Source organism: Hippoglossus stenolepis, chromosome 13, assembly GCF_022539355.2.
Source record: "Hippoglossus stenolepis isolate QCI-W04-F060 chromosome 13, HSTE1.2, whole genome shotgun sequence".
Lineage (NCBI taxonomy): Eukaryota > Metazoa > Chordata > Actinopteri > Pleuronectiformes > Pleuronectidae > Hippoglossus > Hippoglossus stenolepis.
This window is the reverse complement of record NC_061495.1, coordinates 24187821-24211240: the sequence shown is the minus strand read 5'-3', so window position 1 is coordinate 24211240 and position 23420 is coordinate 24187821. Positions and strand designations below refer to the sequence as shown.

At 39.6% G+C, this 23420-nt stretch overlaps 1 protein-coding gene across 5 annotated transcripts; it reads right to left on the bottom strand.

Annotated features, from left to right (window-relative positions):
- Window positions 1-9488: 9488 nt before the first annotated feature.
- Window positions 9489-22813, bottom strand: insig2 (insulin induced gene 2). 5 transcript variants are annotated; one of them, XM_035174176.1, is made up of 8 exons: window positions 22646-22813; window positions 20728-20939; window positions 20369-20541; window positions 14376-14500; window positions 13500-13666; window positions 12322-12532; window positions 10556-10655; window positions 9489-10175 (listed from the first exon to the last, which is right to left on the bottom strand). In XM_035174176.1, the coding sequence occupies exons 1-8, from the start codon at window positions 22688-22690 to the stop codon at window positions 10171-10173; spliced, it is 1038 nt and encodes a 345-aa protein (XP_035030067.1). In that variant the 5' UTR covers window positions 22691-22813; the 3' UTR covers window positions 9489-10170. The 5 variants fall into 5 exon arrangements, with proteins under 5 accessions (XP_035030067.1, XP_035030069.1, XP_035030070.1 ...); XM_035174178.1 differs by having other exon boundaries at window positions 20728-20857; window positions 22646-22783; XM_035174179.1 differs by lacking the exon at window positions 12322-12532 and having other exon boundaries at window positions 22646-22812.
- Between the last annotated feature and the right edge of the window lie 607 nt (window positions 22814-23420).

Below are 23420 nucleotides of genomic sequence, written 5' to 3'. Positions count from 1 at the left end.
AACAGACTACAGAATTGTGACAGAAAATGCTTTGACATACATAAATGATCAATTTGGAGATAGTCTATCATTTCTCTGTGCCTCCCATGAGAAGAAGCTTGGAATAGAGGGTAGGAAATAAACATATAAACATGTTTTGGGGTTGTTTCTTTTTTCAATTACCCACTTCCACTTACTTCCACTTACATTTCTCTGAATAATACTGAGTTTACTTTTTCAAAAATCAATCTGCATAGTAGCAGTTCTTTCGGAACATATGCAGAAGGTGCTAAAAATATATGATTTGAAATGGAAAGAACCTATGGTGATTTGCAGGATTGATTTGGACCATTGTATAATTTTGTTCTATACTACTTTCAATTTGTAATCTTGAAAAAAAAAATCTTGTTAGGAGACAAACACAGAAGAAAAATGTAGTTAGCCATTGTATTAAAAAAGCTGTAATGCATTTAAAGGTGCTGGCTAATTGGCCAATCAGCTGTTAGTGTTGTATTCTCAATTTAAACATGTTGGACAAGAGATAGTCAGCTACGGACAAGACAAATGTCACACAGTGACAAACCTGTCTTTTTCTGGCCTGCTTGATGTACAGTTAAAATTCTACAGCCAATATTCCATCTCCTTGGTCCTGCTTGTGCTGTTATTCTGTGATGCAACCTAAAGCCGTCCACTGATAGGATACACTGTAAATTACCAACAAATTTCAGTACGTCTTTGCATATGTATGCCCTTGTAGACAACTACACACCTTCCCGATAATTTAACCATATTTGTCCTGTGTAGGCAGTCTCTGCTCTATCGGTATAACAATGGACTTAGCAGAGTGTAATGAAAAACCAATTAGCAGATTTTGGCACAAAACACCCAACACAATTGTGCCACCTGAGACCGGCTTCGCATTCATTCTCCTCTCCCCTAGCGGCCCAAGGCCTCATCCAGGATTTAACTGCTTCGCATTGGCCATTTTGTGGCCCCTCAAAAGACATGCTGACACGGCAAAGCATCTATTGCTCTGGCTGGAAATATGACTCTGGGACATGCTGCTGCTGCCGCTGCAGCTGCTTTGCCACAGAACTCCATTATTACCTCTATTCCAACTCCCTCTACAGAGCTGCAGAGAGTGGAGACACTGGTGGAATAGGAGGCTGATTGTGATTGATGGCTTCCCATTAGCAAGTCTGTTATCGCTCTGGCTGGCGGGAACAACCACTGAGTTGTAACACAACACATTACCTGATTTTTTTTCCAGCCCAAGCTGAGAGCTGCTTAAATAAAATATAGACCCTCTCACCAAGATCCTGATTCCCTGCTCAAGGCACTGTTATTCCATCAGCTGTGATTTGCTGAGCATTCCCACTCAATAAACATATCATTAGTATTCATATTAACTGGAGCCATTGTTGGAGATAACTGCTCTCTCCCCCTCTCTCTCGCTCTGTCTGCTTTGCAGGCCTGTAAAGCCTGATTGTGGATGTATCCGTTGTAGCTTCACCAGGTTTGATTTTCTTTCCTTCTTCATCTTCTTTTTGGTGCACCCTGTCAAAATGATTGATTGGGACCAGGGCACAGAGGATTCTGCCTTACCCCAACAAATGATCTGGCCCTTGCTTGCAGACCTTGGCCAGAAAGAAATCAATATTTCACCATTAAATTCTATCAGAGGAGAGTTAGGGCAATGGCTGTCAGAGGCGACACTATCAAGCCACTGCAACATTAAACCTGACACCCGCAGCACAAGAGTAATCAATATCTAGTGGTTCACAGATCATTTGTGGTCACCTTTTAAGCAGTGATGGATGTCTGAAGGCACAGTGATTCATGTTGCGACACCATTTAACAGGGTTTTATTTTAGTTTAGATGGTCATTTCTCAGACATGAGCTGGAAATGCAGTACTTTAGTTCTTCGCGAAAACCTATTTCATTATATTTGGTCTGTCCTCAGCTGTTACTGTGAGCATTTTACAGTCATTGTGCCCCGCTTTGTGTGCAAGTCACACGGGTGCAAGGTCAAATAACTGCGTGAAAAGATATTAAATATTAAATAAGTGCGTAGGTCTTCTCGTTATATAGTAGAACCCTGTCGTTATCTGACAGAATTGGCACAAGTTAAAGATGACATCTGATGGTGTGATTGGTTCAATTAAATTTATTTGAAAATGATCCTCTAACAATAATTGTCAGCAGCCGTGCAGTCAATTGAATGAGACACACAGAATAAAGAGGCAGTATTGGCAATCTGAAAGAAAGGCGTCTAATTTGGTCTATTTAACAACAAAGGTGTCAAAGTGGCAACACTGTCTGGAAACACTGGCCTAATTGTGTAATAGAAACTTGTGCCAATCAATTTTTAAAGAGCAACAGCCAAATGGGAAAGTCCAGCACTCAGACAGCCAACCAATTGTATAACTTCATCACTCTGTCAGTCAGCAACAGACATTTAAAAGGATAGGACTGGAGCTACTGTTCTGGTCCAGCTAAATATTAACTTGTTCAAATATAAATCTGTGTGACATGATAAATCTGGTTTGATTATTTTCACATGAAGCTTCATGCAGGTATAGAAATTTAGCACCTGAAAACACATTTGTAGGATGAGGTTTTTTTGGAGGTACATGATTAATGAGCATTGTAAACTAATGGTGTTGTGGAGCAGGTTGCTGTATTGTTCACCTTAACACAACTGAATTGTGTTTTGTGCTCGATTAAAACTCGGTCTGCACCATTGAAAATTTAATGATTAGAACCATTAGGATTTTCATCTTGTAGGGACTGACCTCACCCACATCAACACATAAAGAGGTTCAGAAGTGACAATTTCCATCTCTACACATGCAACTCGGTATACAAACCTCTGTAAATGTCCAAGTGTTCCCATTGTTGAGCCAGATCCAGTTTCCATATTTTTATTCATAATATTACTGTGAGTTACAGCAGCACTAAGACATATTTTCTTATGTCTTAGTTATGGTGTCATTCAGTAGGTTAAGCAAAGCGCTCTAGGAAGTGGAGGTAAAGGGGTACATGGTTTCCTTCTTTCTCTCACCAGCCTTTTCAGGTCCCCTCTTGATAACAGTTGATCTTAGACTGTGTTAGATGAATGCTGATACAAGCCATAAACATTTGTGTGGGTGCTTTGCAGATGCTTTGTCCAGCCCAAGATCATTAAAGATTTGTATCAAAGTGTTGATAGAAAACTAAAAATAGCGTAAGTAGTACCAGGTCTATGAGGACAGCAGTGATTGGATCCTGTTTTATGTCTTGTCTTCTGCAAATATGCGCGAGCTCTCAACCTTGCCGCCTGACCCTCACTCTGTGAGAAAAGATAATTGCATGTCAGGAATAAATAGAGAGATTAATGAATTCATTAGTAGTGGGGAATTTAGCTCTGGGAGCAGCACTTACTGCTATGACACATCACGCCTATTGTTTTACCAGCTAGTTAGCCTTGAACAATAACATTCACATAGCAAATTGCCTCATACACTTATGTAAAGTGCAGAGAAACTGTATCCTTATCCTGGAATTTAGCAACAATGCAAACAAAGGCTCTTTAAATCCTGATAATTCCTCTTACTTTTGTCTATAAGAGCCTGTGTCTGTGGGAGCTGAAACAAGACAGGGCACATTAATCCATATTAGCCATGAACACTGTACAAGTGTTATTTTGCAGTTGCAGAACACTTGTGTGCAGCATTTGTGTCAGGTATTTAGAATCCCCAGTTAATTAGCAGGAGCTTTAAATGTGTTTCCCATGTTTAATGCAACACAGAAAACTCAGATTATAACATAAAATGTCTCACAATGGTATGGTACAATGTATCTATCAAATGCAGGGTTTTACAACGTTTACAGGTTTGTGAACCCAGTTTTTACATCTAAAATATTCTAATAGCAGAAATCAAACTTATTTTGTTTCGTGAATTTGAACGTGGTATACATTTGTACCTTACCCTTTTTTTAAGGACATAGGGGAGAATCCGTTTGATTCCTCATACATGTTGTACACAAACATTTGCCTTTTTATTTTTTAATACCTGTCTTTTGGCATTATACCTGGCACTAACATCTAGAAACTCTTAAGGTAAAAATATATACATACATTAATATTAACCCTGACATGATCTGACCAATAAAAAAAAAATACAGATTTTTATTCTACACCCTAGTGATGAAGCTTAGCGTAAATTCAGTCAGGAAGACTTAACCTGCTTATTGATCAGCTGATTGTGGGCGTTCCTAAATGGCCAATCAGATCTGCCACGGTCTCTTTCAGTCAATCATTCAGCACCTGTCAAACTTTAAAATCCCCTCTCCTCTCTTCCGCAGTCAGCCGTCATTCATTGACGTGCATAACCCACCTCCACCCCAATCTCCTCCAGCCTTCAGCAGAATCATCATCACCTCATCCGGATCCCCGACATCAACTGATCGTGTTCATATGTATAATCCTGTATCATGTTGTTAGCCGATCATGGATCATGACGATGGATTGTAGATTATGGCGGCATCTGATCATGGTGGCGGCTGATCGTTGACTAAATGACTGCCTGACACAATATACCTATTATACGCGGCAACTATTGCACTTCTGTCCGTCCTGGAAGAGGGATCCCTCACATGTGGCTCTTCCTGAGGTTTCTACGTTTTTCCCCTGTTAATATGTTTTTTTGTAGTTTTTCCTTACTCTTGTTGAGGATTAAGGGCAGAGGATCTCGCATGACTAATTGAACCACCACCAGTGTCTAGATCCCGGGGGGGTATTCCTGTTCTGCGCTCTGCTTCACCCCCTTTCTAAATCTGATGACATCACAGAGGGGTCTAAAATGCCAAAGACTAAAACATTCACATTACTGTGTGCACTTGTCAAATAAACATTGTTAAATCGTGAATCAAGTCTCTCCTGATTGAACTATATTTGTTCTCCGATTTTTTCTCTGACATTGCTTGGAAAATGCAAGCAACAAACATCCAAGTTTTAAATGATTCCGTCAGAACATCATCAAAAATAAGATGACAATGATCCTCATTATACCAAACACGTGGCCTTTTTTAAACCCTCTCTAGTTACACCTTTATGAATTCTGATCAAAGCTTACTCTGCTGGGTGTTGATGTTGTGGGACAGTTTTGAGTCTTGATGTGTTAGTATCATTATTTGTATTTTTCATGAGGTTATATCTTCTATCGTAAAAAAATGTCTTCACATCACACCAGCTCTATTTGCAACATCACATTAATTCCCTCCAACATACAGTGCATCCGGAAAGTATTCACAGCGCTTCACTTTTTCACAGGTGCATCCTGTATCCACCGATCATCCTTGAGATGTTTCTACAACTTGATTGGAGTCCACCAAAAGGCACCTGAAGGACTCTCAGACCATCAGAAACAAAATTCTCTGGTCTGATGAAACAAAGATTGAACTCTTTGGCCTGAATGCCAAGCGTCATGTCTGGAGGAAACCAGGCACCGCTCATCACCTGGCCAATACCATCCCTACAGTGAAGCATGGTGGTGGCAGCATCATGCTGTTGGGATGTTTTTCAGCAGCAGGAACTGGGAGACTAGTCAGGATTGAGGGAAAGATGAGTGCAGCAATGTACAGAGACATCCTTGATGAAAACCTGCTCCAGAGGGCTCTGGATCTCAGACTGGGGCGAAGGTTCATCTTAAAAAAGGAGTGGCTTCGGGACAACTCTGTGAATGTTCTTGAGTGGCCCAGCCAGAGCCCAGACTTGAACCCGATTGAACATCTCTGGAGAGATCTAAAAATGGCTGTGCACCGACGCTCCCCATCCAACCTGATGGAGCTTGAGAGGTCCTGCATAGAAGAATGGGAGAAACTGCCCAAAAATAGGTGTGCCAAGCTTGTAGCATCATACTCAAAAAGACTTGAGGCTGTAATTGCTGCCAAAGGTGCTTCAACAAAGTATTGAGCAAAGGCTGTGAATACTTATGTACATGTTATATTTTCGTTCTTTATTTTTAATAAATTTGCAAAAATTTCAAAAAAACGTTTTTCACGTTATCATTATGGGGTATAGTGTGTAGAATTTTGAGGAAAAAATGAATTGAATCCATTTTGGAATAAGGCTGTAACATAACAAAATGTGGAAAAAGTGAAGCGCTGTGAATACTTTCCGGATGCACTGTACATCTGACTTAAATCCCATTTTCTATTTTAAGTCACTAAAGAGTGCTTCAGTCTCACCGTGTACAGAGGAACCCTGTATCTCCGGTTAGAGAGTGTACAGTGTGTGTACAGTAGAGGTTATTGCCATTCACGCACACATTCATACAGTGCATCTATGGGCAGCACTTTTTCTATGAGGGGCAATTCAGAGTTCAGTATCTTGCCTTTGTCTTCTTCGGGAAAGACTGGGATCAAACTGCCGACCTTCTGGTTAATGGACAACCACTCTACCCCCTCAGCCACAAAAGCTGTTGGTTAAGTCTCAGCATGTTGTAATAATGAAATCTGATTAATGGACAATCTTAGAACAGATTCTTATTTTGGTGGAAAAGCTTTGACTTTTATTAAGTGAGATTTCCAGGATAACACACAATCTGGTATTACACAAAAATATTTGTATGAATTTTTTTTTTTTTCTTTTTCAGTGTGTATATCAACAGGAACCTTAGGAAAGTCAATGGTTTAAGCAAATACCACAAAAACCTCTTCTGTTTGTATTAATTCAAGGGCATTTTTATCACTCCAATACCACCTTGTTCATGCACTGTTGGGTCGCCTAAGTTACTTGACAGAGATGAAAGCGAATGTAAAGTCTAGAAAGAGAGCTATTGCATAGGTTTTAGGTTTATCTAAATGTTTACATATAATATGGCAACAGCATCTTCTGTGCCACAATCCTATTTTAGGAAAAATGGTAGGCTATATATCAAATCTTTTGTTATATACTCACAAGATATCAGAGCAATATTCTTTCTAGATTTCTAAAACACTGAGGTAAGAGCGCTAAAATCTAAAATCCTTCTGTTCTCTTGAACATGGAATTTTGGGATATGGTTTTATAAGCATTGCAACGCTTTTTCAAGGGAGAGTGCTGTGTTCATCAAGCCTCCATTTTCTTATCATTTGTTCTGTGTATGTATGTATGACAGCTGCTGGAGTAACCTTTTGAAATACAGACCATGGTTTAGAGTGCCATTTTGTTTTATGAATCAGATACCAATAAAAAATACGCACTGGTTTCCTGATGGTTCATAAATGATAGGGAAGGAGAAATATATGCTTAGATGAATATTATCTGTAGAAAGTATTGGTTACCTTCAGGTACAGTAGTGAAATCATGAGAAAAAAATGATTCATTCAGTAATTAAAGAGTGAAAAGGGGAGAAAAAAAACACAATTTATTAAAGCCCACACACTATTCTAATGATTTAATGTCAACTACCTTGCAGATGCAGATCACCATTTAAAACATTATTGCGGTGTGTATATACGAAAATACAATATATATATGACACCCACGGTTAAGGGATTTAGTACGACCATATTTATGTTTTTTTACTTCATTATTTTATTTGAAATGAGGACAAATCTAGAAATATGTCTATACATTTGAATCTTCTCTCCTTGCCGTCATGTTCATCCACCTCTGTAGCAGCTCCGAAGACAGTGGAAAACAAATGCACCATCCTCATATGCACAGCTTTGAATGTTTTCTATTGTCTTTTAAGGTGGGTTAACTGAGGTAGGAGGATTTGGCTTAATAAACAGTTTAAACAGACAGTTTATTTCTACAACTTCCTCAACGTTACTCGTTACTTCATATTTTCTTCCACTATAAGTACATTTAAACAGCAGAAGCCACTACTTTTTTTTATGTACATTTTTTTTACTCGTATCAGATTTATATGATGAAAAGAAATTTAGATAATAAAATGAATTGGGAATCAACAGAGTCAGAAACCAAAGCAGTTACCAAATGTCACTTTTTATTACATCCAAGAAATTGATTTCAAAATTTAGTTCAAGTTTCAGAAGTTGTTCAAATGAATGCAACTAAACATTTTTTAAACCACTATACAATTAGTTTTTAAAGGGATAGTTCACCGAAAAATTTTAATTCACCCATTATCTTCTCACCACTATGCAGATGGAGGGGTGAGTGAAGTGTTTGAGTCCACAAAATACTTCTGGGGTTTCAAGGGTAAACAGCGTTGCAGCAGAATCCGACACAATTGAAGTAACTAGTGACTGAGACTTTAGATGTAATAAAACAGAAAAAACATAACATGCCTCCATACTGCTCGTGTGGTGTCATTCAAGTGTCCGCAAGCCCCGACATTTATATTCGACTCGAAACGAGGTCATTTACCCAAAGTTTTTAGCCTAATGCCCGCTAATATCTTCCTAGGAGGTGCATTTACGGATCCTTGGACACACCATTGTGTAGCTACGTCCACTAACTTAGCCACTTCCGGTGGACTTTTAGGCTTAAAACACGGTGTAAATGACCTTGATTCCAGTCGAATATGAATGTCGGGGTTTGCGGACACTTGGATGATACCACACGACCAGTATGGAGCAGTGTTGTGTTTTTTCTGTTGTTATATTACGTCTGAAGTCTAGGTCACCATTGACTTCAATTGTATTGGACTCTGCTGCAACAAAGTTTACCCCTGAGACTCCAGAAGTGTTTTATGGACTCTTAACCCACCCCTCCATCGGCATAGTAGTGAGTAGATAATGAGTGCATTTTCATATTTGGGTGAACTATCCCTTTAAGGAATTCTAACAATTTCTCATATTCGATAAAAGTTAAACAATGCTGATTTAAAATATGCTGACCAAAAATTTTTTTCCAGATCATCAAACATGTATTGTGGAACAAGACAAATAACACTGCTTTTATTGGTTCTGATTTAAATGCGGTAATGCTACTTGTATTCATATTTTATCCCAAAGAAATTGTGATAAAAATGTCCATTTAAATCACCCAATCATACATTATACAGGAATGCTTAAGACTGATTTTATAGGTTTTCTTTGTGGGCAGGATCACCAAAGTATTCCTCCATTAAAATCAGTGCTTCTATAGTGAATTATTCAACCAAACTCAGAGCAAAGAAATCCAATGTGCATGTCCAGTAAACGTTTGCCTATACAATCTTACCACACATGGGATATTTTATTTAATCTCTATTTAACAACATCATTAAGAATTAGAATTGATACTGTCTGATGGTTTGAAAAGGAAACCAACAAGTTTCAATCAAGTGGTGAAAGAAGACAATAAGCTGAGAAATTTGGCATTTCAATTTTTTGGGCAAAGTGAACATTGCTTTTTAACCATTTTAACAAGCAACTGAGATGGCTAAAATGTTGTTCCCTGAATTTAGGCACGTATTTAAAAACATTAATGTGATTTCCTGAGAAAACTTCTTAATGTGATTAAAAGTGTTGTCACGTCTGGATGAAACAAATTCACCATTCACTTCCAACCTCAGAGATTTGCAGTCAATAAAAAAGCTGTCTTTATTCATTTAACCTTTCATTTGAATCCTATGATATATACGTATCAGTGTGGTTAGGTCGAAAAATCCACTGAAGGTGAACACTGCACATACAGTACACAGCATCCTTCCCTTATCAAGAAAGTTAAAGTATAGATATAAGGTAATTACATACAATACAAGGTCTGGTGTAAATGCATATCTTTCTCGATATAAATTCAATAAGTTGCATGTTCTCCACTGATTCAGGAAGGATTTGACAGACTTAGGTGATAAGAGTTTGTTTGGCATAATGTAGCCAAAGATTTTTAACATCTGAGCTGATCTGAAGAACGACAGACGCTTCGCTGCTAATCTCTTTCCAGATGAGTAAAGATGAACTGCACCAAAGAAAAAACACAACAAATTCTCTCATGTTACACTGTAGCCACTAACCGCTCCAAGCTCTGAATGGCCTGATGAAAACCATTCAAAAATACTGTCTGGTCCAACGAAAAGCAATGGGCAGCCAATCAGGAGTGGGGCTCATTTGACATGGCTGGGTCCTGGTCTGGTGTAAGCCTCAGATTTTCTCTGATAACCTGTAACTGGCTTCAGGTTGGTACAGAGACAATGCCATTGTGAGTAGAGGCCAAATGGAACCAAGTGATTCCTCAGTCCTGATGGTTCTTTTCTTGAATGAACTTATATTCATACTGACATAAAAATCACAAGAAAAGAAGAACTGTTAGAGACAAACAGCTGAATCCCCTTTCATGGCCAGTTTCTGTTAAATGGTAAATGGTTTGTATTTATATAGGGCTTTTCTAGTCTTCATGACTACTCAAATCCCTTTACAGTTCAGTTTTGCCATTCACCCATACATTCACAGTGCATCTTTTTGCTGCACTTTCTCCATCACACATCAATTACAAACTGCCAGAACAGCTGTCAACACTGGGGGAACACTAGGTTCAAACCGCCCTCTGGTTCATGGACTTGGAAGGACACACAAATGCAATCTTGACATTTTTAGATATTTTTACATAACAATATATATTATATTATTCATCTTAGTAAATCATAAATTTCTTACCAAGGCTAGCTGCCGTCCTATGTTCCCCATCGTTATCACCCCTGCAAAGAAGATACAAGGTAACCAGGAGCGAATGTACAGGAAATCTGGAGAAGTGTACCTGTGCAGAAAAGAAGCAGATAAAAGCAACTTGTAATTCTCTAAATAATAAATACCAACACTTAACTTTCAACAATGTTTGCTCTGCCAATCTTGATTTGGCTAAGTGTTTAGTACAAAATTATTCCCAAAATATCTAGACAAAGGAAATCTTTTACGTGCAAATTAAAAAAAGAAATGAAAAAGCTAGTTAGAAAATGTATTTTACAATGGTGTCATCCTGTGTAACAAAGTTGATTTGTCAGAAATATACCAATCATAGTGTATCATAGTGTGGACTGATCACAAGAACCTGGCTTATCTTCAGTCAGCTAAAAGATTAAACCCATGACAAGCTAGGTGGGTCCTTTTCTTGGGGAGGTTTAATTTATTTCAAACCTACAGACCCGGTTCCCGCAACCAGAAACCTGATGCCCACGCTCGACAGACGGCCACTGAGAACTCCAGCAAACCTCCAGAGTCCATCCTTCCTACTTGGTGCATTGTGGCAGCTGCTTTCTGGGAGGTGGATACCCGGAGTAAGGAGGCCCAGCAGACAGATTCTGGTCCAGATAATGGTCCTCCTAACCGCCTCTATGTTCCTTCCCCCATCAGATCCCAAGTGCTCCTTTGGGGGCATGCTTCCAAGCTAACATGCCATCCCGGTGTCCAACGAGCCCTGGAATTCACCAGACGACACTGCTGTTGGCCTACCATTGCCCAGAACACTCAGTCCTTCATTTTCCGCCTGCTTAGTCTGCGCCTGCGGAAAGGCCTCCCACCAACCTCCCTCTGGACTGCTTCGACCATTACCCATCCCCAGCCATTCATGGTGCCACATAGCTGTGGAATACGTCACTGGTCTTGCACTTTGCTCCTCTCCCTTCAGCCCTAGAGACCACTGACCTCCTGACCCAGCATGTGTTCTGGTTACACAGTCTACCCCTGGATATCGTCTCTGACCGAGGGTCTCAGTTCACCTCCCAGGTGTGGAGGGCTTTCTGCCGGTCGCTGGGGGCGTCAGTCAGCTTGTCCTCCGGCTATCACCCTCAAACCAACAGGCAGACCGAGCGGGCCAACCAGGATTTGGAAGCAGCCCTACGCTGTGTCTCTGCCCGACATCCCTCATCCTGGAGTTCCCACCTGGCTTGGGTTGAATATGTCCATAACTCCCTCACAAGCTCTGCCACAGGTATGACACCTTTCACCATCATGTGTGGATTCCAACCCCCTTTGTTTCCTTCTCAGGAGGACGTGGCCGTTCCCTCTGTTCAGTCCCACCTTCGCCGCTGCCGTAGGATCTGGAGGCTCGGGCAGCGTTGGGCAGCACGGCCACCAGGAACGAGAGGATGGCCGACTGCCGACGAACCCCCGCTCCCACATACACACTAGGATAAAAAGGTATTGCTGACCTTCCACTCCAGGTCGAATCACGAAAGTTGGCCCCCCGATTCTTGGGCCCTTATGAGATAGAGAAGGTTATCAACCCAGCCACAGTTCGCCTAAAGCTCCCATCCGCCCTCAAAATACACCCCACTTTTCACACATCCCTCATCAAGCTGGTCTCCACCAGTCCTCTGAGCCCTCCAACCAAACCCCCTCCACCCACCCAGTTCATCGACAATCATCCAGCATTCACCGTCTCCCGCATCCTGGATGTCCGGAGGCGAGGCAGGGGGTTTTAGTACCTGGTGGACTGGGATGGGTACGGTCCCGAGGAGCGCGCCTGGATCTCTCTGCTCCTCATCCTGGACCCCACCCCTCTTCGGTACTGTCACAGCTCCTCTGTGCTGCCCAGTTTCTCTCCCCCTTCCCTTGTCTCTCTCCCCTTCACAGGTGTGTGCCATCTTTCCCTGATGACTCGGCGGAGGCACGGCCATGGACAGCTCACCACCGCACCTGCAGCACATCCGCTGATCAGCAACAGGATATCTAACCTGATTGTGCTCCCAGTCATCGCCAGTTCGTCCTCGTCACTACTGTGGTAGTTATTCATCCTCGGCCCCTCTGCTTAAATTAATCAGACGATCCTCCTGCCTTCCCCCCTCGCTGACGACCTCCCGGAGAAAAAAAAAATCACCCTTGAACTCTCCATTTTGACTCGTGCTCACTGTTCTTCCTCTGCGCTGGGGTTCTAAAACACATCCCGAGCTTATCATTTTCAAAATACTTCAGTACAAAAGTTATATTATTTTGTTTCCTCTGCCTCAATGGAAAATGTCATAAGGTCAAATAAAGATGTGAAGGAGAATTCATAAGGTCTAAAAGACAGCCATGCTAAAGAGAGAATACGACTGCGACTACACTTGGCTTTATTTATGATACATGAAAGATAATTATGAAGGTACAACTGGGCACCTCTGAAAGTGGAATTTGTACATTTGTAAATTTGTAAAGAAAAATGCTTTAGGAGTTGCACAACAGTTACAACTCAAATTCATCATTACAGGTGCACAAATCCTGTGTTAGAAATCATAAATTAAAAACCTTCTACACAGTGTCACTTTTGCACCATATATCTCAGTGAAATGTTTTGTGTATCTGTCAAAACTGGGGCGGGCTTCATTCAGAGATCAGACAACCTTATGGTTCAATAAAAAAAGATCTTATTTGAGAAGGTGTAACTTTTGTGTCGTATTTGTGTAAAACATTTCTTTCTATGACTTCAAATTTATTGATACAAATGAGGGACTACTTCTAGAACAGGTAAAAATTCCATTGTCACAGGTGTTCAGTTGTTTTGCACCAATAATACCGTCGTAGATAAACACAGTGACAAACTCAATGCTGTAGGCTGACAATTTAAACTGCCCAAAACAGTCACAGGCTTACACTCTTCCCTCATTGTATCAATATGCAAACTTACTGAAAGACTCCATTGTAAACCAGGAGTTGAGTGGCCAGTGTTGCCAGCAGGGCTATGCTGATCCCCAAGCCGAAGCCACTACGTGAGCGGTCAAATGTCCACCACAGACCAATGGAGAGCGCTGCCAGAGTCAGAGACAGCTGGATGTTGTTTGCAAAGTCCACTTTCTGACAGAGTAAGGTCAAGGAACTTTCTGTATTTACAAAGCTTTACTGTTGGTGAGCATGGTGAGCCAAAAGCAGTCATAAGTATCAATCAATCACATAATATCAATATCAATCAATATTATTCAGCTGGCACAAACATCTTTTAGGGGCGCAATGATGATGTTTCTAACACACAACAGATGCATTACAAAAAAAAGTATAAAGTTAACAAATATCTCAATATGAAAAAGTGGTGCCACACAAGTAGAAGACACTGACAAAGACGTCAAGACATTTTGTGGTGATAAGAGCCAACACCGCTGTTGATGTAATGTAAACAAAATCAAGTGATCTCCGCAACAGAAATACCGTTACATCCTGCCTCCGCCTGCTGCACCACCCCTCACCTGAATCCTTTGGAAGATTTATTGCTGTTGTGAACACCTCTGAGTGGAGAACCTCCTGCTGTGTTGTTCATGTGTGAAAGGCAAACTGCAGAGAAAGTCAAGACCAAATTCTGCGGAGTTCCTCCGTAGGACATGTCTGAAAACAGCTTGTGTACACAAACAGGTTTCTCTTATTGTGGTATATGCACTAGTGTACATAATATTGTGCATGCAATGGAAATACAGTCTACAAAGAGCAACCAATTAAATCTTAGAAAGATTGGTTGATTTTTATAAGAAAGAACAGCAACAGATCCATAAAGCTTAAAAATCTTGAAGGATACAGCACTGGCGTGGTTGATTCCCACAAACACAGCCACACAGCGCATCACACTTGACCATTCTCGCTTGAACTTGTGTGGCTCACCCAGATGTCTGTCGATGCAGGGGTACAGCAGTCCAATCATTGCTAGAGGGCAGAAAAGGGCGAAATAAGCATAGGGCAGAAAAACAAGAGGCAACACAAACAGCTTTGACTGCTACAGTGGTAGCGTCAACATTACTGGTATTGTGTTGCTGAGAATAGGCTTTCAGCTAACATCTACACTATTCTAATGGCACACTGACAGCCATGGAAGGGTTCCTGGATGAGCCGACAGGGGACAGGCCCAGGGTGAGCTTCCTGGGCCACATATTCTATTTAAGTAACTTAACATCATGGAATGTTGATCAAACAACTATAAAGTATATAATTACTGATAATTTAAAGAACTGCAACTTAAGATAACACTTACAAATAGACACAACACATGCAAATGGTTTAAAAATCTTCATCAATGTGAAAACACATACGAGGCAAATAGAAAACAACACCAAATACACACAACACAACCAAATACTCACAATGCTACCAAATACTCATAACACTACTAATTATTCACAACACAACAAAGCAGTGGCAGCTGGTTAATACAGGGAGCTGTGGCCCCTCCAACATCCTAAGAAAAAAAAAGCCTATCTAAACATGTTATACTTAATTTAATTAGATAATAATAGTTAATTCATGCAATGCACCTGGCAGACTGTATGTGCCTAGGGGCATTCAATAGAAATTGTTCAAATTGCGTTTGGTTAATTTCGATCTAAATACATATACTTAAGTGAAAAATTCAGTACATTAACACAATTGTGCAAAAAGTTATTTTCTGTTAAAAATAGTGCAAACAGTGTAAGTAAGTTGCCACAGTCATTTAGACAACACAATGAGGCTACATTTTTGCAGCAGGCTTACCACACTACCAAATACTACCAAGCATTTGATTCTGTTGTGAGTATTTGGTGGTAGTGTGAGTATTTGGTTGTGTTGCAAGTACTTAGTTGTGTTGAGTAGTTGGTTGTGTTGTGAGTATTTGCAGTGGGTATTCTATGTGTTGAAAAATGTTGCATGTTTTGTGTCTATTTTCAAGTGTTATTCTAAGTGTAGTGTGTTGAGCTTTCAGAGCAAAGGTAATAAAGAAACTTGACATGACAACAAACTAAATAAACACTTCACATTAAAGTTAGATGATTAAATGATAATTATCATGATTTGGTAAATGGTCTGTTTATATAGCACTTTTCTAGGCTTGATGACCACTAAAAGCACTTTACACTACAGTTATGACCCCTACTCACACACGTTCATGTATATATACATATAGCTTATCTATTGTGCAAGCATGATGAAGAGGTATATTACAGAATTGGTTTTAATGTTCTGCTTCAGATTTGTAAAATGTTTTTCTGTTAAACAAGAGTTTGTCATTTTCTGATTATAGCCTTAACAGTATTCGAGTGGCCCCGCTGGTCAACAAGTTACTCTGCTCCTCTGCTCTTCTCTAATCACTCACACTTAGAGCTGATCTTTATAAAAACCTGCTGGATTCATATTTCAATGAATTAATCAATCAATTTTTATTTGTATAGCCCATATTTATCATAGGGCTTAACAAGGTGCGACATCCTCTGTCCTTATTTATGTTCCTGGATAAACGTGGCATTGCTTCTTCTGCAACAATGAAGTTAAAACACAGCATCTCATCATAATCTGCGGAAACAACTTCTCTTCTGTCTGTAGGAGTGTGTGAGTGTGTGTGTCTGCTCGTCTCTGTCACACTTCACACAAACTGACCATCACATGTATTTAGTTACTAATCGATGATGTCGGATCATGAATCGTTCTGGTCACTTTAACCCTGGCGTCCTGGCTGTCGCGTCACGTCTTCAGTACTGCAGATCCTATAGCTTCTGATTAGTGTTGGTGTATATTGTTGATGTGTAAAGTGAGCGCAGGTCAGTGGGGGAGTGAGGATCGAGGACATGCGGCAGGGTAATACAGCACAATCCTTGTACAGTACAGTAAAAGGATACCAATGTGTGTCTGCCCCTGCTGCTGTGGCAGCAAGTGGGGTTCGGCAGGGGGACGGGTCATGGTTCCGTCTTCGCGTAATCATGGTTGAATGCACTTATTGTAAGTCGCTTTGGATAAAAGCGTCAGCTAAATGAAATGTGATGTAATGTAATGTAATGAACTGAAACCGTGGACGTCTGGACCACAATTTCGGTTTTGGTTCGAACGTTTTATACCTAAATTCAGACAAAACTGAAGTCATTATACTTGGCCCTCAAAACCTCAGAGAAACATTCTTCTTCTACCTGCGCCACATCATGAAAATTAGAAAATTCCTGTCTCAAAGGGATGCCAAGAGAGTCCATGCTTTTGATAGCTTCGGACTAGATTATTGTAATTCTTTATCAGGATGTCCCAGTAAGTCTGTAAAAAAGCCTACAGCTGTTCCAAAATGCTGCAGCATGAGTGCGGACAGGAACTAGAAGGAGAGATAATATTATTCCTGTCTTAGCTTCTCTGCATTGGCTCCCTGTAAAATTACGAATAGAATTCAATATCCTGCTGCTCCTCACATAAAAAGATCTTTATAATCAAGCCCCATCCTATATTAAAGAGCTCATAGCCACATATTGTCCTAATAGATCACTTCACTCCAAAAATACAGGCTCACTTGTGGTTCCTAGAATCTATAAGAGTAGAATGGGAGGTAGAGCCTTCAGCTACCAGGCTCCTCTCCCATGGAACCAGCTCCAACTCTTGTTTTTCGGAAGATCTACATTTGAGGTTAGACTTGAAACGTTCCTCTTTGATAATGCTTATAGTGAGGGCTGGATCAGGTGAGTCCTGAACCATCCTTTAGTTATGCAGCTATAGGCATAGACTGCTGGGGGAACTCCCATCATGCATTGAGCACTCTCAGATACTTGGATGACACCACACGAGCCTAAATGTTTAGATTATACTGAAGCGTATTGCATTCACATTCGCGTATTGCATTCCCTCCACAGAATGAACCTCTTCTGCGATCTTTGATGAGGGATAACAATCTTTTTTGGCATTGGTTCTTCATGAGATATTGTTGGACTAAGTACTAGTGAGACTACTGCCACAAATACTGTAAAGTACTTATACCGTGTACTTTCTGAATAATCCTGTGTCAAAGTCCCCTCCACAGAACAAGAATGAGCCTATTCTTCTATCTTTGATGAGGGATAAAAAGTTTTTTGGCATAAGTTCTTCATGAGAATGTTATTGTTGGACTTAGTAATAGTTAGACTACTGCCACAAATACTATGAAGTACTTATACTGTGTACTTTTTGAGTAATCTATCTATGTTTTCCCTATATTTATTTGAAAGTCACTTATTTCCATAAATCAATATCCGAGGTGCAATACAAGCAAACAGATAACAGCCAAAGTAGATTCAAAACTTCCATAGCGGGCACAAAAGGGTTATATGGCTATGGAACTTTGGAATGTACTTTGGTTTTTAGATAATACAAACAATCGTCAAAATGTTTGAGTGAAAAGTGAGTTTTGCTTATACAATTTTATTTTTAATTATAAATACCCTAAAAGAAAAAGAAAAATGTGGGTATTTTCTGTACACATACAGTATATGAGGGGCTCCTAAATTCCCTATGAAAATGGTGCAACATTAGCTGGAGGAGCCATTCTTCATTGGTTTCAATGGCCTTTGATGAAAGCAGTATCTGTTTGCTTGTATTTAACCGTGGACATTGATTTATGGAAATAACAAGTGACTTTCAAATAAATAAAGGTAAAACATAGATCACCCTTCTTTTTAATTGTGGTATTTCTCCACATAAATATAGTAATAATGCTTGATTTTGGTGTAGTGCTCTGCTCCAAGTAAAACGACATACACCACCACTATGGACTGTCACTTTAACATTTCTCAACTGTGCAATATTCCCTGTACTATATTCATTCATAATTAAAAAATTCTGTGCAATAAAAACAGTTATGTGCAATCCATTCACTGTACATATTCTGACACATAATATATTTCTTTACACTGTATATACTGGTTTAACTACATCTATATTTTTTCTATATATTGTTGTATATTTCTATTTCTTTATATTCCTTCACCCAAGTACTGCATGCTACTTATGTGATGACTTCTACTGCTGTAACATTGCAAATTTCCCCATTGCGGGACTAATAAAGGACTTCTTAATCCTAATCTTAGTGTGTAGTCAGAGTTTCCCTGAACACAAATATAATAATAATAATAATAACAATAATAAATAATAATAATAACTTTATTTGTATAGCACTTATCTAAACAAGGTTACAAAGTGCTTCACAAAAAAAATCCATCACAAAAAGAAGAATGAATTATAATAAAGGTATTCAGTCCAGTTCAATTTTAAGGGCCAAATCATAACATAATAAGATCAAGACCTTAACATTTATAGAGAAACCCAACAGTTCCCACATATATCAATCATTGTCAGACCTTTTGGCGCAATGTGTTTTGAAAGCACCCCAAGCTTCAGACTTGAAGCCAATTCAATGTACAAATGTGGGACAATTGTGGAATTTCTCAAAACTTCACCACAGTCAGGAGTGTTATCTTTGGATAGGATAGGCTTTGTCCTTTTGACAGAGGATTACTCAAAAAGTACACAGTATAAGTACTTAATGTGGCAGTAGTCTAACTACTACTAAGTCCAACAATATCATTCTCATGAAGAACATAGCAGAATAGGCTCATCCTTGTTCTGTGGAGGGGACTTTGACACAAGATTACTCAGAAAGTACACAGTATAAGTACTTTACAGTATTTGTGGCAGTAGTCTCACTAGTACTTAGTCCAAAAATAATGCTGCCATAAGAACTTAAAGCAAAAAAGATTGTTATCCCTCATCAAAGATAGCAGAAGAGGTTCATTCCGTGGAGGGAATTTATTCATCATGAATTATGTTTATATACTGTTACGTATATACTTACTTACTTATATACTTTAAGAGAAAAACTACCAGGGGCATGTACGGTTTTCTATATGTTAAATAAACTGAACTCTTTAAATAAAATTTTAAAAACAGGAAAAAAACAGCTCCTCTAAGCTCCACATTTGTTACCGTAAATGCTCAATCAATTGCGCACTTGAAAAACTAAATGCTGCTGTTTTGACCACGCAAACGCGAGAGGCGGCTGGCTTGACCACAGTACTCAACACAGGTGAGAGCTTCAGGAAAACAGCTTTTTCTTTTTCATTAAAACTTATCTTGGAATTTCCGCGATAATTTTCTCATTAATTCAGAAGAACAGCACCAATTTGTTGGGGGATGAAAACTTACTCGGAACGTTCTTTTTTCTCAAGTGAATGCAATACGCTTCCATAAGATTAGACATACATTTATTAAGTGGTATTTTTATATGTGAGTTGTAAACATTCTTTCTATTTTCTGTTTGCATCTGTTGTACCAAGATCTTTATTTATCCTCCTACTGTGATCAATCTGTAGCCACATGCTGTACAACAATGTATGTGAGGACGAAGGCAAATCTGGCAGTTAATGTGTATGTGAAATTTTGAGATGGTCTTCTGGCTACAGTGGAGACTAGCATAGCTGTGTGCTGTTCTCAGAGCTATTAAATACTTCTGCTGTATGAAAACATTTGCTACAAGAACTGTAAACGAGACCTCAAAACCACCTCTGGGAACATTTCAGCTTGGGAGGGAATACCAACAGGACTTTTCTTCCCATTGTACTTACTCTGTTTTCCTCTTATCTTTCAAGAAATGTAAATGGTAAATGGTCTGTATTTATAGGCACTTTCCCTTTACAGTACAGTTTTACATTCACCCATTCATACAGTGCATCTATGTGCAGCACTTTTCTCTTTGTAAAAGTAATAATCGAAATAATCCAGACAGGACGTTTTTAACCCATTACGGGGCATGTGTTCACATACCTGAGGCCATGCCACAGCAGGGTGGCACCCACCAGGCGGAAGAGAAGATACTGCTGATGACATCAGGGGGAAAGAGAGTTACGTTTCTCTGTACTTGAAGTAAGTTCAGCACCAGGGCCAGGAAGACACCCACAGAGAACAGCATGGCTCCTCGTATCACAAGGTTGGTGGTTCTACAATACAAAAAAAGGTTTTTACTACAACCTAACAAGACATATTGAGAGGAAAGCAGGAACTCAAAATACACTGCTCAAATGATACGATGACATGGTTTTTGTGTGTGTGGATGTCAGTACGGTAGGAAGAGAGCCTTGTGGTCTTGTTAAAATGAACTTATGTGAAGCAGACACAGAGCTAACCTGTTGGTGATGACTGAGATATAGGGGCCACGGGGAGGCGGCTGCGTTTGCCCAACCCCTGACCACTGTTGGTGCCTGCTGGTCATGGCGCTGTCACTCATAGCTGTCAGTGTCAAAGACATTCGAAGGCCTAAGACAGAGAATATGGAAATGTATGGGACGTCTTTATCCACCGGCAATTTCAATATCCTCCCTTGACATCCTAAACCAAGCTGAAAAACAAGGACAGACAGGGTATTAGCAGACACTCTGAAACCGAACTTGCATTATGCAATTATTTTAAACAGTAAGTATCTGCAAACATACTTATTGAGATGTATTCCTAGCTTGGAATCAGCAAATCATTCTTACCATGCACTGTTTCCATCTTATTTAGGTGTACATAGCTGCAGTTAACCCTTGGGGCAACTTATGGAAATCTTTGGCTTTTTCAGTTTTCTTTTTTGATACTTTTGGCTTTGTTAATGCATATGGCTTGACATTTTCCAAAGGTGTGTATTTTTGGGGAATTATGTTCATATAATATATATATATATATATATTTCCATACATGATTTACAGCGTGCTGAGCTTTAAAGGTGTGTGTGTGTGTGTGTGTGCAGTTATGACAGTATCCAGAGGTAAACAAATCAGATAAATAATATTGTGTAATGTTATAATTCCTCACTCCCTGTCTCTCTCCCTTTCTGTCTCTCTCAAACACATGTACACACCATCACCAATTCAGATTTCTCAATTCAAAACTTTTTTTAAATAGGAGTTTTGGGAGAGGGATATATCTTTCCTTACTGTAACAACAGGAATTTTTCTATTAAATGTTTCTATAGTTAATCATCAATATCATATGCCAGGCTGTGTTAACCCTCCAAAAGGAATCTCATTATCATAGTATCACAGTATATTGAAAATATTTCATATTATGTTTTTTTAACATAAAAACTGGGGGTGTCATGCAAACACACTGGAATTTAAAGGGATGGGAAGTGTTTTACCTCTTGCGCACTGTGAATATGTGTGTGTGTCTGTCTGTGTGTGTATGTGGAGAGAGAGAGAGAGAGAGAGAGAGAGAGAGAGAGAGAGAGAGAGAGACCATCACCTTGAGTTCTTTATGTTAACTTGTAATACCATATAACTACAGCTTTTGTGATGTTTCTGGTGTGACTAATGTATTTCCTTGAATAAAACTAGTCCTATATACTCAAATTAATACCAGCCCTGCAGCTCCCGCAAATATTTCTGCATAAAAGCTTTTTAAAAACAAATTAAGCATGTTATGACTAATTTGTTGATGTAAAATTCAATAGTGTGTTTAAGAAACGTTTTTTATATATATATATATATTGTCCATTTCTATTGAACCACAAAGTCCACAAGTCACTTGTAAATGTATATTTATATGTTTAGTAGTTATCTAACTCACTTGGGGCTGTTGAAGAGTGCTTATGAAACTCATGTTGGGTTGTTCTAGCGCATATTTTTCTTTTCAAGTACTATATTCTTTCATAGAGCCCAACATTTCTAGCGGCGACCCTGAGAGCACCTATCGTATTGATAGTCATCTGATGCATAATAATCATATATTACAATGGCATCTCTATGCTGGACTAACGTTGTCCCATGCGCACTTCATCTCAGTGAATTTGCTCTTACATTGTATTCCATTGATTTTGTGGTGGCTACTAACTGCACCTCTATTGACAGACAGTTTGTACCGTCAGTGAACAAACGAAGAGGTGGCGTTGAAAAACTAATAGCTTTCGACTGGCTCCTGTTGGACTTCACTCACTCTGAGCTCCAGCCTGTGGTCTCCTGCGGTTTAACGTAAACGTGTTGCATAAATAACACACAGTTAGCCTCAGTGTTGTCTTTAGCAGCTACCATTTGGAGCATAGTAGCTGTGGTCAAAGAAGGTTCTTACCTCATGTCGACGAAGACCATCCACGAATACAATTACACATTTCATAAGACACTTGCATAGCTCACAGACTAATAGTAGGCTGCATTAAACGAAAATATCAGTTTGCCTTCTCCCCTTCTGAGACTACTTCCGGTTCTCCGGGCTGAATGGACACCCAATCAGCGTCTCAGGTTATGACGTCATCGCGTTGCTCAAAGTTGACGTAACACGTAAGAGGAGGCACTGTTCACAGACAAACCCTAAAAAGACCGATCACATATCTGCAGAAACCTTTTTTCTCTGGATTTTACGTGAGAAAATATGGAAAATAGCACGCTTAAAGTCCTTATGAAAACCAAATGCTGTTGCTGTTTGAATAAACGTGTGTGCTATGGCCTATATTCCCCCTCTCTTTCACTGAAATACACACACACACACACTAATAGGTTTACAGAGATGCAGAGATGATAAAGTCATGGTGTGGAAAAGGGAAGAACAGAAGAAAGAAAGAGAAACTGTAACATAAGGCTATTAGTTGTTAAAGATCAAAACAAATTAGAATAGCAGTTACTGATTACACATCGGACTGGGGTAGATACACATTATTGGCCCGGAACACTTTTATCGTGCCGAAGTATCCTGTCAGTGTCCTCCCTGCACCCACTCCTGCTGGCTTGCGCCCACTTTGCATTTGAACAATAATCGGAAGTTATTAGGACCCATACAGTGATTAAGATTACTGTATGTTTGTCTGTTTGCTCTAGAATTTATGAGGCACACATTTAACACATATAAA

Excerpts from the sequence above, each read along its gene's own strand:
- insig2 (XM_035174176.1), bottom strand. The coding sequence starts at position 22,690 with ATGAAATGTGTAATTGTATTCGTGGATGGTCTTCGTCGACATGAG. Across the intron at positions 14,501-20,368 it reads CTGCTGTGGCATGGCCTCAG|CAATGATTGGACTGCTGTAC; the intron begins GTATGTGAACAC and ends TCTGCCCTCTAG. Across the intron at positions 12,533-13,499 it reads GTTTACAATGGAGTCTTTCA|GTGCGGTGGTGAGCTGTCCA; the intron begins GTAAGTTTGCAT and ends GATGTGCTGCAG.